Source organism: Lates calcarifer, linkage group LG17 (genome assembly GCF_001640805.2).
Source record: "Lates calcarifer isolate ASB-BC8 linkage group LG17, TLL_Latcal_v3, whole genome shotgun sequence".
NCBI lineage: Eukaryota > Metazoa > Chordata > Actinopteri > Centropomidae > Lates > Lates calcarifer.
This window is the reverse complement of record NC_066849.1, coordinates 10,542,715-10,560,041: the sequence shown is the minus strand read 5'-3', so window position 1 is coordinate 10,560,041 and position 17,327 is coordinate 10,542,715. Positions and strand designations below refer to the sequence as shown.

Sequence of the window (17,327 nt, the reverse complement as noted above, 5' to 3'; positions counted from 1 at the left end):
AGGAAGTTGTCTCTTAGAGCAGCGATACTGCCCTGTGGCTCTGTCAGAGCATTTTCAGGACAGAGAGAGATTAGAGTCGTAGAAGCGGAGTGGGGAAAACCACATGCCGGAAGCCTTTTCCCTGTGCTGAATTAGCCAACAAAATGCTGGCTCATGTATTCGTCTGTCTCTCAGCGCCCTAACATGGCAGGCTCAGCTGTCACTCTCGAGCCTTTTTCCTAATGCCTTAAACACTGTTTTCCCTGTAAAGATCTACACATGGACGTCTCTCTAACCACGCTGTGGTCGGGGAGTTGCGTAAAAGCGCTCCAGGAAAGGCTGCCTTCCCATTATCGTGACTCCTGTGGTCGATTCCTGAGTACAAACTGAGACGATGGGGACAAATCTTACATACTACGGGACTGGCCGAGTTAGTTCGAGCACAAATATAGCATTGTCATAATTTGAGATCCACATTAAGCTTCAGCTGGATAGAGCGGACGCTTGCTGACCTTGGAAACAATCACCCATAGATGCTGGTGGCAGTTGATCAAGTCTGGCTTCTATTTTCCTCCTCTCTCTCTCTCTCTCTCTCTCCCTCTCCTCCTCACTCTTCAACATCCTCCCTCATTTCCTAGAATACCAAGGCAGCTTTCAGAGCTGCTTCCATTTCGGAGACTCCTACAGGATGGAGCAGACGGTCGGTGGTGTCCACATCCCAGGAGATTCTCACACCTACACTTCCCATCAGCACAATGGCTTCCACATGTCGACTAGCAACACTGGCTCTGCAGGTGAGGACGTTTTTACCTCAGGCGCACATGCCAGAAGTCATAAGAGATCTTAAAAAGCTGACCGTAATTATTTAATCAAAATATATTAAACAAACTGAACTCATTATGTCCGTTCCAGGCTTCAGCTTGACCCAGGAGCTGCAAGGAAACGCAGGGTGCCAGTTCTCCTCGAGCCCAGAGGAGAGCATTTTCTTCCAGGTGGGCAGCTTCGACCGCAGCCTGAGCCACATGTCCTCCGTCTACACAGAGACATAGAGCAACACTGGAGCAAGGCACGCTTCACCCACTTTACTACTACTACTGCTCTACAGTCCAACCCCCTCCACAAGCATCATCGCACGCTCACATCTCTAATTCCTGTTTTTTTTATCGGTCACACAGTAAATCAAACTCAATTATACATTAAGTCAGTTTGGACTACTTGCCCTACACTCCCTGAAATTTCACCTGTCTAATCCAGTTTTGTAAGTAGGTCAGAATCCCCAATTTCTGATTCTGTTAAAGGGACACTCCACTGATTTTACTCATTAAGATCAGCTAACTCGTCCTACAGGAGCACCACGCAGCCTGTAAAACACATGTGAAATGTTTTCTGTGGCTGTGAAAGCAGCTTTTAAATATGTGGACATTCACTCTGCAGGGTTGATATTCACAAAGACACTGCAGTGTGAGAATTGTAGGATCAGAGACTAAAGTCAGGATATCTTGACCTGTGCTGGATCAGTTTTGTCCACTCTGTTTTTTTTTTTTTTAATCTGTCTCTTGCAAGTCCCCTAATGTAATGAAAGTACAATGCTAAATCACTGGAAGGCTCCTGTAATTATCCTGAGACCTTTCAGATTCGTCCTGTGATTTGTTCTGTTTGCAACTGTTGCAATTTTTACTAAATTTAAATGAAGAAATGACACAAGTCAAAGAAATTACTTGGAAGTCTCCTTTTCTTATTAGTCAAGTTTTTAAAACATCTTCCAATCGATATCCAACATAAGCAACATAAGCTTTTGTTATTAGATTCAGAACCACATTTACTGGCCAAGAACTCATCATGTACAGAGAATTTCACTTGGTTACATCGGTGCTAAGATTTGCACACTTTCAGTACAATCAGACAGAGCTTACACATGCAGTTTTTTCAGCTTTAATATATAAACTTCAGACACTACAAAACTCCTGAATAGACTTTAAATAAAATGTTCTCTCCCTCCTCTGATGTTTTTGTTTCTCTAATCTACATCTTTCAATCTATTATAGACTGGAGTGTAGAGAAGAATATATCATTTTGCTGTGTTGTTTTAGCAGTGGAAAAAAAAGTTTGCATTCCTGCATTTTGTTGTTAAGTGTTGTTTTTGCTTTTGGATTTATTTCCTGAGGAGGGTCTGAGCGCATTAATTCTGCGATTACGCAGAGAAACCAACCTACTTTATTATTGTATGTATAAAATGTACAGTTTGTTTACAACAATCATTTGAATGTTTGTCCTTTCTCAATTTAAGAAATAAATAATTGAATGATCAATCAATAGCTTGTTGTGACTGTAGAGCGTAATAGACAGTTGGTGAGCACCATGGGAAAAAACCTTCATAATGTGGGCATGTTGTGCCCTCTAGTGGATGCTGGTGAGTACTGCAGCCACAGAAAACTTCATTCCCTGTGTAAAATACTTTGTCGCACTGGCTTCAGCTCTTTTCATTAAAGCCTCATTACGTTGGATTGTGTGTAACGCCTCACCGCTGCGTCTTATTTCTGCTTCTTCTTGGTGAGGTAGCTCTGATAGTAGAAGTTACTAAAGAGGATGATGAGGGTGACACAGTAACCAAACACCACCACATTCATGGCATCGGGGAAGTCACACTCTGTGAACAGGTTGTAGCCCGTGTGCAGGAGGAACATGAAAAACTGCAGCTGGAGAGGCAGACAACAGAGTTCAGATCAGTCTGAGTTAAAACGCGCCGTGTGTACACGTCTGATTCCCGTCGCACTGAGCGGGAGCAACTCACCAGCTGCAGAGACGTGAGGTATCTTTTCCACCACAGGTACTTCTGCATGTGAGGGCCGATCGCTGCCAGGCCGTAGTAAGAGTACATCACGATGTGAACGAAGGTGTTGACGAGGCCGATGAAGAACGCTGCAGGATGTGACACAAACAAAGACATCGTTAAAAAGTATCAACCCTAACCCAACCCCAAGCTTTAAGTCATTAAATGCATATTAGAGAAACAATAGTTTTAAATTATTGACAGTGAAGAGTCCATTATCAAAAGTGCTACAAATGTCTGTGGTGGAAAAAGTATTGAGACGTCTTTCTCACATAAACATAGTAATAATTATTACTATTAATAGCAGAAAAAATCTCCACTATGTGTAAAAGTCCTCAGCAAAATGTACATAAAATATAAAATTAAAAGTACTCCTGCAAATCAACATCATTCAGAGTCACAATGAATCATACTGTAATGTTATTACTCAGGCATTTCTGTACAAAAAAGCTGTTGTGGTGGAGATAATTTGAACTACCTCATCTACTATTGTGTACTTTAATCTATAGCAATGCATCATATTTAAAAACATATTTAAACATATCTAAAATGTTGTAGAGTAGAAGAAGAAAGAACAAAATACAAATAATAAAGTCCAGTTTTAGAGCATTTCACTCACGTTATACACATTGTCATAAACAAAATTATTTGCAAACTAAAATAACGAGCAGTTGTCTACTGAGATGAAGGAGGAGAGCATATGATTTTATGGAAAGTTAGAATAATAAATATTTTCTCTTCTGCACTTAAATGTTTGTGTTTTTTGTCAGTATACATAACAGACATAAATTTATCAACCTCATTTTGTCTGGGGGGAATTTACCTTTAAACATCTAGTCATGTTTAAAGGTAAATTAACACCAACATAAATTATGGTGTTATTCTAGTTTGTTTTTCATTGTCAAAAAAAGATCACCTGACTTTAAACACATCAGGGTCATCACATTAATTCACTACAGCGGCTGACTTACACTGTCCCCCGGCCACGTACTTGACCCCTGCCCACCAGTTGAAGATCATGGTGCCATGGTGGTAGACGTGGAGGAAAGTCAGCTGACTGTTCTTCTTCCTCAGGATGAAGAAGAGCTGCTCACACAGAGAGAGGAACAGAGGAGAGGGTTAGAGTTACGTCTCGTGCTCTTGTTCCTTCGACTGAATTTCACAGAGACTGAAAATGATCTAAGACATTTTTACCGTGTCACTGAGCTCTATGACCTTGGAGAAGAAGAACCACCAGCAGACTCTGGCCATCTGCAGGGATGAAACAATGGAGGAAAGGTGAGTTTAACACGTTTTCATTAATTCAGAAAAGGTAGGTGTGTGTTTTATCTTTAAAAGTGATTTTACTGTGGATAATGATCCAAATGTAGCTTGTGGCAGACCTAATATCTTACACACTTACTCTCATTGCCAGCGGGCTGGTGCTGTAATCTACAGGCTGACAGAGGTAGCTGTAGTTTGAGAGCCATGAGGAGACCAGGAACTAGAAATAATAAAACAATAACATCATGAAATACCTCCAATATAACCACGTGTCACGTAAAACAGAATATTTTCATTCAAGCAGCACCTCATGGAACATGTAGGCAGACAGGCCGACCATGGCGAAGTTGTAAACAATGAGAACGACTTTGAGGTCAACGGGTTCCCTGTTTTTCATCAGACGAGGGCCAGCCCAGACCACACAGAGGTAGACCAGGAAGATGAGTGACACCGGGATGGGGGAGTAGACCAGCAGCCACGGGTCCGTCCTCTTATCTGGAAACATGACAGATCTCTTTGTCTGTTCACATATTAATAAATAAATGTCACATCCGTAGCTTTGCTACGAATTGCCTTAAAGTGTCACCACTGATAAAGGACAATATTAATTTCTGCCTTCTGGATTCTTACAGTTTGTCTTGTTGCAGTTCAGCTCAGATGATCTGTTATATCTGCAATTTTGTAAATGTAAACCAAATTCAGTTTGACACAGCTGGGAAAAAAGTAAAAATACGCAGCTGGGTGCATGAAAAGACTTTTTTTTTCCTCTGACAATAAAAGGGCTCTTCCTGAGTTTGAGCCTGTGTTCCTCCCACTCACATACATCCACTGCAAAGATGACTGTAACATGATAATGTAATTTTAAAAAGTGGCATAGTGGTGGCAAACCATGTGACGGGCCACAGAGCAGTTATTGTGAAGCTGAGGAGCACATCTGCAGCTCCCAACTCCCCCACACTCAACACACACACACACACAGGCTTGAGCTTGAGACTGGGAATCTCCCCTACAAGTGCAAGAACAGATATGGGTTTACGGAGAAAAATAAAGCAAAATGAACTGCATAAGTAGGACAAAAAATCATCTTCATCAAACCTCCATTGTCCACTATTCTCTGGTGCACAGACAGGACACTTTGCCACGCAGAAGACATCTGAAAACAACAAGGAATGCAATGATTTACCAAAAGAAAAAGAAAAAAACACTAAAATCTGAGGCATTTACAGACAAAGCTCTATCCACAGGCTCTCACCTCGCAAACGGTGTTTCAGCAGGGAGGTTTGGTGACAGCGCTGCAGAACCTTTGGACGCTTTCTGGCAAGTAATTATTAGCAAAGTTCAACTTGCATCACGCCCTGCGGTCAGATCCTGATCCTCGCCCCGCGGTCGGTGACTGAGGACAGACGGAGCAGAAACAACAGCGCTGCTGCAACAAACCACAGGTTGGAGTAAAACACAGCAGAACACAGAGACGATGTGGATTTATCTTCCACCTGAGTGACTTTGGATACAAGTGGAGAAAGTACCGAATAAGATTTGGACCACTTCCTGTTTCTCTTCGCCTTAGGATCAGTTGGTTACTGGTTCGGCCCAGTGGGGGGCGCTGTTACCTTCCAAAATACCTTTTTTTTCCCTCTTGCGCTGCACCGAAGTAGAGGTTGAGGCACGTGCGTATTTTTTCATGCTACTTTATACTTCTACTACATTTCAGAGAGAAATATTTTAGTTATTAGTAACAAAAAAATGCATTGTTTTGAATCAAACTATCTTACAGCATATTTTTACGTAGACAGAAATTGAAATTGTATTTAACAGCCTGTCAGAAATTTTCTTTTTTTTAAAAAAAAAGTCTTTTAATAATTTTTAGATTAAGTTTTATTAAAATAATATTTTTTCTGCAATTAAGTAAAACGTAAAAAAAAAAAAAAAGTAAGTAACATCTTCAGTGCAGGACCTTTACTATTAATGGAGTATTTTTGCAGTGTAGTATTAAAGATCTGAGTACTTCCTCCACCTGAGTATTACTTAAAGCAGTGCTCTGTTAGTTCAAGGCTGGTGGTAATCATCAGTGTTAATGATTGACTGAGGACAATGTCCATGCAGCTTTCTCAGGTCTTACAGCTGATGAGTGACACAGAACACCAAACAGTCAGATCGATGTTTTCCTGTTTAGCTCAATGTTTCTATATTCTCTTAGTGTACACATATACCCAGTACAATACAATGTCATCAGTGCAGCAACAGTAAAATATCACATCGAGTTTGTGTAAAACGACTCACTGTCAGTTTTTCTGATTTGAGCTACAATATATTCTCTTCAGGCCTTAACTGGATCTCTTTATTGTTTTAATGACCTCTGAAAGTTAATGACATACTAAATGTATCACAAGAAAACTTGTTTAATTTTAACATAACATTTTTATAATACAAAAAATAGCTAAAATATAGATAATAAATCTCTGACCATCATCATGACCATCATGTTCGTCTTGAGTCTGTGTCTGAACTGGGTTCTGTTATCCAAAATTACACTCTTGTTTTCACTGTTAAAATTACAGTTTTATTGTTGTTTGTTTTATTGTTAATTTTATGATATCGCATAGATGAAATAGCAAAAGTCCAAAAGTCGTAATACAGCGATAAAAACATTATCTGCCATGAGGTCATTAAAAATCAGAGCACACTACAAGTCTTACAGGAATATCACATGAGCAATGTATTGATTTTTTTTTCATTTCATATCAATTTAAAAACTGGTTGCTTAAAAACAATTAAATGGCATTTTGTATTAAGTCCAAGTGATGGGACCACGGCACCAACAGAATACCTTAATGTGGACACAGGGTGCTCATGCACATGGAGAGGCACCATGTGGGATTCTCACACATAATTCCATCAAGATTCCTGTTTGACTGTCTTGAAGAAGGAGCTGAGGGAGAGCTGCCTGCCTCCGCTGCTCGCTGCACCCAGTTTGGGTTTTTTTGAGGTCTGTAGTTTCTTGTCGGCGATGTTTCGCTTCTTTCCATCCTGAATGAGACGAGAAAAAATAAGCGACACGTGTGTCATCTGTTATTGGCACAGGACTATGAAGTGAGGTGAATTTTTGTAAGGGATATGTAGAAACACTCACCTTAGAGAGCTGTTCTTTTTGACTGTCCGCAGAATCATAAAGCTTCAAAATCTGCAGGAGAGTTGACATGTTGATCCCGTGAACATACGTGGACACTCACTCAGTCACCGCTGCTTTCTTTCACATCTGTCTGAAACAAGCTCAACGTCTAGCTGCTTCACACTCACTAAAACTGTGTTTAATCGTCACAGTAACCAGACGATGCCTTTTTCATTTCGCAGTTTAAAAACCGTCGCCACATCAGCTCTAAACAGCAGCGTGACATTAAGGAGAATCTGAACTTAAAACCTGCAAAATCCTGTAATGTGATAAGAAAACTAACAACAAATGTTACATGTCACAAACTTGCTGCTCTTTATATTTCACATTACTTTTTATTTTTAGTTAATCTTTTTTCTTTTTTTTAACCCCAAGAAGTGTCTGTTCCTCTGGTGAGTACAGTACATTTAGAGCGAGTAGACTGCTGCTGTAAAACCATGTTTTCTGTTTGTGATAATCAAGTCCTCTTCTAGTGCTGCAGGTACTGCTAACCTCAATCACACAGCAGGGATTCAACACACACAAGCTCTGGAAACACAACACAAACCTTTTTCACTCCTGTGGACACAGCAGCTTCCTGCAGAGCAGATCTGCTGAGCCACTGTGCGTTTTCACTCTGCGCTTGTATGTCACCGTCCTTCAGACGCATACTGTGAACCACATAAGTCTGGTGGATGTGGGAGAAGATGTGAACCACCTGCAAACAGCAGCGACCGATCAGTGTCACATGTCTACAGAAAGGGTTTATCCAGCCTGACAGCAGCATGGTGTCACTAGGTGTCCCAATGACGTGTAGCACGTTTTTATTCTAAGCAATCTAAGTTGATCTAAGTAATCTGATCTCCTTTTACATCTGTGCACCAACACTACAGTTTTACTTTCCAGATTGAAGCTGTTCATCGCTTTAGTTCAGTTTGTTATTGTAGAAGAAGTAAAGTCCTTAGATCACATTTTTTATCCTTCATATTTCACCTCTTTTCACTCTCCTGGCACTGTGGTAGCCCATGGTTTTTATTCTCAAGTATATGGGTCTTAATGAAACAGATTTCTTTCCAGATTACACTGGATACACCTGAACACATCGCCCTGGATGTTTTATACTTTTAGTTTTCTTCTTCACACTTTTCTGGCCTTAAATGTTTAGAACAACATATCTTTGGTTGAGTAAACAGTGTGTGTGTGTAGGTTTACAAAACAGTTTGACATGTTGACGGGAACAGTCATGTGCAGGTTTTCCACAATGAGGTCGATATATTTAATGAATTGTGAGAAAAACTGGGAAAAGTCAAACACCATCGCTCAGTCACGCTGCGGGTAGTCTGTTTCTGACTTGACTGCAGTCGTTTCCCAGCAGTCAGTGGCAGTTCACGTTTCACCATCAAGTCAGGCGCAGTTGATCTCGAATGCACTTACTGTCACTCACCTCTCCGACAGACTGGAAGAGGCTCTCAGTCAGGTGAGTTCCCAGTGTCCCGCTGATCTCAGCACACAGCGCCCTCTTCTGTTTCATCTCAGAGCTCTCCTCCTCCAGCAGGACACTCGGAAACTCCCACAAGCCCGCCAACAAACCTGACGATGACAAAACAACAAACAAAAACATTTAACAAATAGGGTTGTCCAATTGTACATTAAATGTTACTTAATTCATTTCTATTGTTGACAGATTTAATGTAAAATTTACATTTATTTTGTACTTTCAGTCGCTTTTTTGTAAAAGTTCTTTTTAAAGCTGTCCTAAAACAAAAATCCCTGCTAAAATCAACACTGAGGAAAATTAAATTAAAGCTGCAGAATGAAAAAGTCGACACAGACGCCACACACTTTTCTTTTTCAGTGGTACAAATAGGGACGTGAGAACAAAACGCTGCGGGCACTGACCTTTGTTTGGCCTCTGTGTGAGCAGGTACTCGTCTTCTCCCTCCTCTCCAGGTCTGACCACCACACAGGTCAGAGTTCGCTCCACTCGGGGCGGCTTCTTCGCCGGCTTTCTTGGGAAATTCTGAACGCCCAGCTCGTCGTCCCAGGGCTCCGAGGGACACAGCAGACACGTCCCACTGGCTGCTGACAGAGAGGAGAAAAGTCTTTAAGTAATTTAGTATGAAGACTACGTGAAAGGTCTGAGAGGTCGGGGGGGGGGACGACTCACCACAGTCTTCTATATCAGGCAGGGCTGAAGTCTTTCTCTCCAGTTTCCCCAAAAGCTTCTTGGAGTTTTGCTCTCGTTTGTCGTGGACCTGCACATTCAGACACAGACCTTACTATGATCCGAGACACTAAGGATCTCTGTTAGCACTGGCTCCTTCTGTGTTTACAACGCAAGGCAACTTCTTCTCAGCAATGGTCAGCACTTGTGTTAGTCTTTACCTTGCGATAAGAGTGGCAGTGAGACTGTACAGGACACTGACTACACAGTGGTCCTTTAGGGGTGCAGACCCGCGCTCCCAGCTCCATCATGGCCTGGTTAAAGTCCCCGGGTCTCTCTGGGTCCACCAGTGTATTGGCTAGACCCCTGAAATACAACAGAGAGAAGACACATTAAAAAACTAGAATCACAGCAGTTAATCACTCCAAAATGAGTGTGTTTCAAGATATTATTTGTAGTGTCTGTTGAAACTTCAAAACTTCTTTAATAAGACCAACTGACTTCAGTACAGAATACCTCTGTTTTTAAAGCTATGGTAATATTAAAAGCTGCTTTTTAAAACAGACATTTTAATACCTTTGAGTACATAAAATCTCAGCTCACTGATCAAATGTTTAGATCTCATTTTAAACAATCGGCAACATGCAGGAATCATCCTGTGCAGAGCTGCACACAGAGCAGAGCACCACTAGTTTATGTTTATGGGAGCCAATAACAGCTGTGTGTACAGTCCATAGCTGACCAGTAGAGAGGTATGTTTGAGTTTGTAGGCACCTAACCGACACATCAAAACCCCAGGAGGAAAGAAGAACAACATCACAGCAGCGTTCACAGATGTCAAAGTAAGGACTGGTTAAAAGTTCAAATTCAGCTTTGTTGAGGTGTAGTTCAGTTTGGAGTTTAAACTCACCAAAGTGCCTCTGTCACTGCAGGGCTTGTGCTGTCAGCTCCGATGGCCCGCAGGCGACACAGCACCCGAATCACATTGCCATCCACGGCTCCGGTAACCTAGGCAACGAGGGATGATTTACTCTAGCTCCTAAAAACGTGTACAGCTCTGGTGCAGATGTATATATCAGAAGGAGTGTGTGTGTGTGTGTGTGTGTGTGTGTGTGTGTGTGTGTGTGTCTCATGACCAACCTGGCCCAGTGCAATAGAGCCTACAGCTGCAGCAGTGTAGCGTCCAACACCAGGTAACTGTTTGAGCAGGCTGTCGACCGTCCGAGGCATCTGTCCCTTCAGCTCTGTCACGACCTGAAAGAAAACAGTAACACTATTAACACACAACCTCTAATCCTTTCCTTTAAATCATACCAATTATAAAGGGCAACACACACACACACACACACACACACACACACACACACACACACACACACACACACACACACACACACACACACACACCTTCTGAGCTCCCTCATGCAGTCTTTTCCCTCGGGAATAATAGCCAAGCCCCGCCCACATCTGGTTCACCTCCTACAAATGAATGAAATCAGTAAATTCAAATTGAAAACAGTGATATTTTTAAGTCACCATAGCTTCCTCTGCTTCCGTTAGCAACCACCTCAAGTGTAGCAGCTGCAAGAGCCTCCACTGTGGGCCACCGCTGGAACACAATGAAGGGAGAGTACAAATTACACATAAGGCAGCACAGTGTACTGACCAGATTTTACAAGTCATAAGGAATCCAAAGTACTTAATCGCTCACAGACACCTACCTTCATCCATCTGTTGTAGTAGTCTATTACCGTGGCAACTTGAGTCTGTTGCAGCATGATTTCTGAAACCAACACTGGGAGATAAAAAAAAGAGGAAACTGATTTGCAAATGGCTTCAGCAGCAGTTAAAAATATCTACATTTGTAAAGAAAATATTTTCATACCTGCATATGTCCTGATGTTGAGGTCTGGTTCTGTCACAGCCTGTAAGAGACGGTTATATTACTTCATGGTATTTGTAAGCATTAGTTTTACATCCTCTAATGCTGTGTAATCAGAGGCTGAGCAACATACTTCTGTATTTTCATAATCATAAAAGGGTTGTGACTCTGGTTGAACAAAACCAGTGAAACATTTATTTTTTTTTTACCAGAGTCCTCCATGGCAGCTCTCTCTGCTCCCTGTCGTACCAGCTGAGGAGCTGAGAGCGCAGCAGCACAACATGGGCAGGATCAGGGAAAGTGTGGTACGTGGCCGGACGAGGCTGCGTTCGTGGTTTCCTCTGGAAGACCGAAAAATATTTTCTCATTCAAACTTTTTATGAGGAAAATTCCACTGACAAGATATTAAACATTTATCAAACACTACAGGATGGTTCAGATGTTGCTGAAGGGGAGACGTGTATCAACAGAATATGTGATTTTAATGAAGTATCAAATAAAGATCACTGGAACTGCATCAATAGGAAGACTTTTTTATGTCTTAACTTTTTTTATTGTGTCATGAATATGAAATTCACACAAGCCAGGATCAAAGTGCAGTGTATACATTTTCAACATCAGAGAAAGTCCAAAACATTCAAAAACATCTTTCTCAATTCACTCTTCAGACCATCCCTCTCTATAACACAATTCATAAATCACTGACAGAGAAACATAAGTTAGTGGTACTGGAGAAATCTCTTTAGATACTAACTGAATAAACCATCTTGCCTTCTTTTCCAGGCTTTAGAGACAAAGTTGGCAAACTTCTATACATCAGAATTAAACAACTTCCCCAGTTTTTGCTCATTTGAAAAGCAAAACATTTCAGGGCTTTGTTGAGTCATTTAATAGAAAATTACATCTCTAAAATAATTATAGTTCTGTGCAGCACAAAAGAAAACAGCCAAACCTAAACCTGAACCTAACAAACGAGCCCGCAGGTTAATGTCTAGGATGAGTGTTTAGACTGTGGCTGTAGTCATTTCTGAAACTGAGGAATTCACCACCTCTCTGATTGACGCAGACTCTGCAGACACCAACAAACACTGTCTGTCCATAACACGTTAAGTAAAATCAACATGGCAGATGTACCTTCTTTCGCTGCTCTCTTTGTCCTGTTGCGCTTTGGTTTTGCAGTTTCCACCATCTTCTGTCCGGCTCGTTTACTTCTGTGCATCATTAAACGGAACCTGCTCATGGACAAACAGCGTAGAAGCTCATTTCATGTTTTAGTTTACTTCATTTGACTCCCGCCACGCTCAGGACGGGACACCCGCTGCTCGACCAATCCGCTGCACGGAAACAGGGGCCGTAGGTAAGACGTCATCTCCGGTAGGCGGGTCAAACATAACAGTTATGTAAAGGTTTTCTGTGTGCTCTCACAATTATATAATTTCTTATTGATTATTGTCAACTATAACTATCACTCCCCTGAATCAGAAAGTGTATTTATTTAATAAATATTCGAAATAATTAAAATACCGTAATCTCCATTTGACTGATCAAAACCACGCGTAGTTTTAAGCAAATTAACAACAATTCAGTGTAAAACTAGTAAACCTGGGCACAGATAATACAGTAATGTATTTGTCTATGAAATCACACGTAAAAATTTAAATTAACTATTAAGGTAGACAGCAAAGTTTAACAATTAAACAGTTTTTAATTAATATACAAATTATACGCTTTATCCATCTGCATCATTAAAACTATTAGAGTGTTCCTCTTGTCAGCCTTCAGAGCTCCCACCATCCAAAACTGTAAAGTAATTATACAGAAAAGAATTACTCTCACACAGCACAATCAAAGTGAGAGGAAACACGACAAAGTCCTGATCAGCCTTAAGATAAGCTTGTTACGATCATCATTACCTTCAGGTATGGTAACTTTGTTAGTCAGCAGGATTTCTGCTTGTGTTTCATTCCAGATTCATGTACAACATGTCGGCTTTGTGCTGTAGAAACAGAGAGATTGGATTTGTTAGCACTGCCTTCAAGCAGTTTCTACACTGGCCTTTTACTGATGTTATCATAGTTTTCAGCAGGTTATTAAATCTCACCATAAAGGCTGCAAACAGTGAACGTCCCATGACTCTGTGCACATGTTCTTCAACAGCTGGGAATGAGCGGACGAAGTGCTGGGCAGAGATGACAGCAGATATTCAGTGTTAGTGTGTGAATGTGTGTGAGTATATTCTATGTGACTGTGAATGTGTGTGTAGGTTTGCATTTGAGTGATACAGCGGATTAGAAACAGTGACAGTGACAGGGGTGTCATGGTGGGAGGAACAGAGGAACCAGGAGTGAGAGGAACCAACATGAGGAGGGAACTCAAAAAATCCTGTAAATTTCCTGAAAACCTGATGTTTGTTTTTATTTGCAACTTTGATTTTAAAACATATACATGTGTATAATTCAGAAAGCTGATAAAGTTATTTGTTTCACTATTTCAGAATGGGTTAACACTGGTGTGTATGATCAGCTGCAAATTCTGAGCTCTCAGTTTTAATACTGGTAATACATTTTTTGCATGTATTGAAATTGTACCTAAGTATTTAAAGTTTTATCATGCCACTGCTGTGTTGCAACAGACAGGGCAGAATTAAATCTTGTTGGAAACAAATTCACCTCAATTCTGCAAATAAAACATGATTTCAGTGAGATCCTAGTCACAGTAATCCTCTCTCAGTGTAGGAGCCAGAGGAAGATGACTTCCCACCTTCATCTCATGCCCTGGATTTAACAAAAACCTAACAACTGTCATGTTCTGTAATATTCTTCCTAGTGACAGCTTCACACAGTAATTACCGGATGGTGAGAAGTGAATGTGCAGACGTTGTAACACATTACCAACAGCCTTTGTTTATGCCCAATTTTGTGGTTTGTACATTGTGTGGAACATGTTGGTTTGTTTTACTGGAACACAAATGACTTAACGGTATAATAAATCTGAACTTTTACTGATCTACAAATTTGCCGTTTCATTGGAAGCATGCATCATTACTAAATTTCACAGCTGCAAGAGTGATAGCTTTTTAAGTGTTAGCAAATAATCACTACACAGGCTAATGTAGAAATCATCACAGTGCTCAGAAGACTGTCTTTGGAAAGCAAATTGTGTGTGCAAGAAAACATGCATGTACCTCCAAGGCCAGGCTGGCCTGTATTTGGGCATCAGTGTGTTCTCTGTTGCCCACAGCGTATAGGAGATACTGGATCACTCCAAGAGAGAGAAGCTCACAAGAAACTTCATGATCCTCCTCAGCCAACAACCTTCAACACCATAAACATATATCATTACAACAACTGAAGCTATTACACTGAGGTAATTAAAGTAATGAAAATAGTACACTGTGACTGAATGAACTTAATGATTGCACCGTATAGCTTTAGCTGCAGCAGCTTGTTGCACGAAACACAGGCAGAGATCCAGTCATCTTGATCGTCTCAGCCTCTGATGAGACTGTACATGTCAACAAAGCATGTGACAATGCCCCGTTAATGTCACACATTAGGTCTCAGACAAAATACTAGGATATTAATCAGTGGGTTTGGTGGCAAGACACCATTAATATAACTTGGGCGGTCTCAGTTTCCTAATGGGAATTCATTGATCAGCCTAAAGAGGTCACCGTAGGTCACCTTCTGTGATCTGTTGTGGCTTTTCTTCTTCTTTAGCAGGCCTCAGCAGAGCCACCAGGCCGCTGAGCAGGACTGGCCTCACATCATAACACCTCAGGTCTAAGATGAGATTAACAGCTGCCAGAAAGATACACAGTGAGAGGAGAGCAGCAGATGAGGTTAAACAGTGAAGCCACATTAACAGTTTATCACCGTGTGGTTTTAAGTGTCCTCTCTGCTCACCTCCATCCTGGACCTCCAGGTTCAGGGACCTGAGCAAGTTCAGCAGAGGTTCTACGATGCTGTGACTGGCCGTCTTCATTTTGGACTGTGAGAGAGAATAACTTATTATCATTACAAGTACAAATCTGTTCTTCTGTATCCTGCTCTGAGAACACTGAATGTACAGACTGGTATTAATCAATGGTTTCTACTTTCTAGTTTTACCTGCACAGTGCGTAAGGTCTTCAGGACCAGCTGCTGGGCTTTAGGAGAGTTGCAGGTCATGAGGGCGATGAGGCTTTTGTAGATTTGACTTTGGTATTTAGGATTTCCGCGGGACAGGGACTCCAGCAGGGCCCACGACGTCTCTTGGTTTTCTTCTGTGTTTGATTTGGCCAGGCACTCAGCTATGACTGTAACACCTGTAAAAAAACAGAGAAGGCCAAAGTACAAATTATATCGATCCATACGGTAAATTGAAGATACTTAAACTTATATGTGTACTGATGAGGTTTGTGCGTGTTGCAGGAATTTAGATGAAGGAATGAATAATGAAATGTACCATTGCTTTCACAAATAATCTCCTTGCACCTGCGACCAGCGTTTGAGACCGTGAGCAGGAGATGGAGGGCTTCTGCCTTGTCCTCCTCTGTGGTCTGAGTGTGGCTCAAGATGTCCAGGAGAGTGAGAACGCCTCCATCCTCCAGGAACTCCATCAGGTATTGATCACTGGAAAAAAAGAAAGAAAGAAAGAAAGAACCAAACAAATCAAAACAAACAAACAAAAAGGTATTGATCACTGAGTAATGTCAGAGAGGTGTCTCGCTGACAGATACAGTATTTTCTAGTTTATGATGCAGTGTTTTATTTCACTCACTGGCCTGATGCAGACAGGAAAATCCTAATTGCTCTCAGCTGGAGTCCCAAGAATTTCCCAAACATGTATCTGAGAGTTCAGTGAAGGACTGGGTCTCAGTTGATTACACAATCGATGCTTTTTTTTTTTTTCTTTTTTTTTTTTTTACAATAGTTTTAAAAGTTTTATTTTGCTTTGCTTTCATCCAGCCCACTATTCACAGGAGCCCTTGTCCCCCATGGATCCTTTTCCTCATTCCCCACCTGTCATTTTGTCAGAAGTTCACCTTAACTGCACACACTGTATATAATATTCAACATAATGTACAATAAACATTCTGGAACATCAAAAATATGGAGATTATACAAATAAAAGATATTTAAAAAATAAGCAGTCATTAATGTCACAGTCATACATATAGAATACCACATTCAAATATTCAGTGTTTGCCTGCCTACTGTTATGAAGCTGAACAGGGTCCAAAAACTCTGACTGAACATTTGTAATATAACTCATGTGTTACACTGTTAATAAGTTTGAGTGCTTTTGGTTTTGACACTACTCTGAGTGCGTCCTCAACAGGTCATAGTGTGTCTGATGTGAATGTAATGAAGAAAGGATACGTGAGTCTCATCCAGGTGGTGAGTCGAGCCAGAAACAGACTGGACACCTGCGCAAACTCACACTCCAGCTCATAACAAGTCTTCCCTGTGCTCTGAGACACAAAGGTGTTCAACATGCGGCTGCGGGCCGTCCCGTCTCCACGGTCCCATTCTCGAAGAAAACTGAGGACTTTGCCGATGTTCGCTGGCTCTTCGTGTGTTGACATTGTTGTTGCACTCCAGCTTTTCACATCGGCGAACTTAACGCAGTGAAGTCCGAGAGCCAGAGCCAGACAGAGTCTTGACTATAGCTGCTCTATAAATGATTTGATAAAATCTACAATTACCTGAATTGCCACATGATTATTTTCGCTGGTTTGATTTACTCCTCATCTTCTTCCCTCATTTAGTTTACGGGGAGCTGAGGGTTGCTTAGCAACGATCCACAATCAGCGTGGGAGCAACAGCATAAGATCTGCCGCCATTTTTTTTTTTAAATAAAAACGTCTCTCTCTCTCTCTCTCTCTCTCTGTGTGTGTGTGTGTGTGTGTTTTCCTCACATTTTCAAGTTTCAGTTCACTCCTTAAATAAACCTAGCTATAGTTCTTGTATATTGGCCTGCCTATGCTCTCTATGCATATCCATGTGAGCTATCTGTGGCATACTGAAACAGTATCTATGTATCTGGGGGTCATTCAAGACAGACAGACAGATTCTCC

General features: G+C 41.2%; 4 protein-coding genes across 5 annotated transcripts in view; 1 reads left to right on the top strand and 3 right to left on the bottom strand.

Annotated features, from left to right (window-relative positions):
- Positions 1-2,292, top strand: part of LOC108877345 (zinc finger protein GLIS1) — a 72,392-nt gene extending 70,100 nt beyond the window's left edge. For both annotated transcript variants that reach the window (XM_051077526.1, XM_018667347.2), the window contains 2 exons: positions 618-773; positions 892-2,292. In XM_051077526.1, the coding sequence (XP_050933483.1) occupies positions 618-773; positions 892-1,028 (293 nt within the window). In that variant the 3' untranslated portion in view covers positions 1,029-2,292. The remainder of the gene's footprint in view (positions 1-617; positions 774-891) is intronic.
- On the bottom strand, positions 2,176-5,788 carry elovl8b (ELOVL fatty acid elongase 8b). The gene is made up of 8 exons (XM_018667348.2): positions 5,325-5,788; positions 5,168-5,225; positions 4,380-4,567; positions 4,212-4,292; positions 4,004-4,060; positions 3,781-3,895; positions 2,771-2,898; positions 2,176-2,675 (listed from the first exon to the last, which is right to left on the bottom strand). The coding sequence occupies exons 2-8, from the start codon at positions 5,223-5,225 to the stop codon at positions 2,511-2,513; spliced, it is 792 nt and encodes a 263-aa protein (XP_018522864.1). The 5' UTR covers positions 5,325-5,788; the 3' UTR covers positions 2,176-2,510.
- Positions 5,789-5,965: 177 nt separating this feature from the next.
- mutyh (mutY DNA glycosylase) lies at positions 5,966-12,635 on the bottom strand. The gene is made up of 17 exons (XM_051077237.1): positions 12,566-12,635; positions 12,401-12,477; positions 11,476-11,607; positions 11,270-11,309; positions 11,106-11,179; positions 10,952-10,993; positions 10,792-10,863; positions 10,525-10,638; positions 10,295-10,392; positions 9,606-9,750; positions 9,388-9,475; positions 9,120-9,302; positions 8,665-8,810; positions 7,789-7,938; positions 7,203-7,253; positions 6,537-7,099; positions 5,966-6,428 (listed from the first exon to the last, which is right to left on the bottom strand). The coding sequence occupies exons 1-16, from the start codon at positions 12,633-12,635 to the stop codon at positions 6,968-6,970; spliced, it is 1,614 nt and encodes a 537-aa protein (XP_050933194.1). The 3' UTR covers positions 5,966-6,428; positions 6,537-6,967.
- Positions 12,636-13,037: 402 nt separating this feature from the next.
- Positions 13,038-17,066, bottom strand: armh1 (armadillo like helical domain containing 1). Its single transcript, XM_051077236.1, is given in 13 exon segments — positions 13,038-13,066; positions 13,180-13,228; positions 13,230-13,262; positions 13,368-13,445; positions 14,451-14,580; positions 14,688-14,722; positions 14,724-14,761; positions 14,950-15,066; positions 15,172-15,256; positions 15,376-15,572; positions 15,713-15,879; positions 16,028-16,096; positions 16,630-17,066. Coding segments are annotated over 13 exon segments (1,233 nt in total). The 5' UTR covers positions 16,836-17,066.
- Between the last annotated feature and the right edge of the window lie 261 nt (positions 17,067-17,327).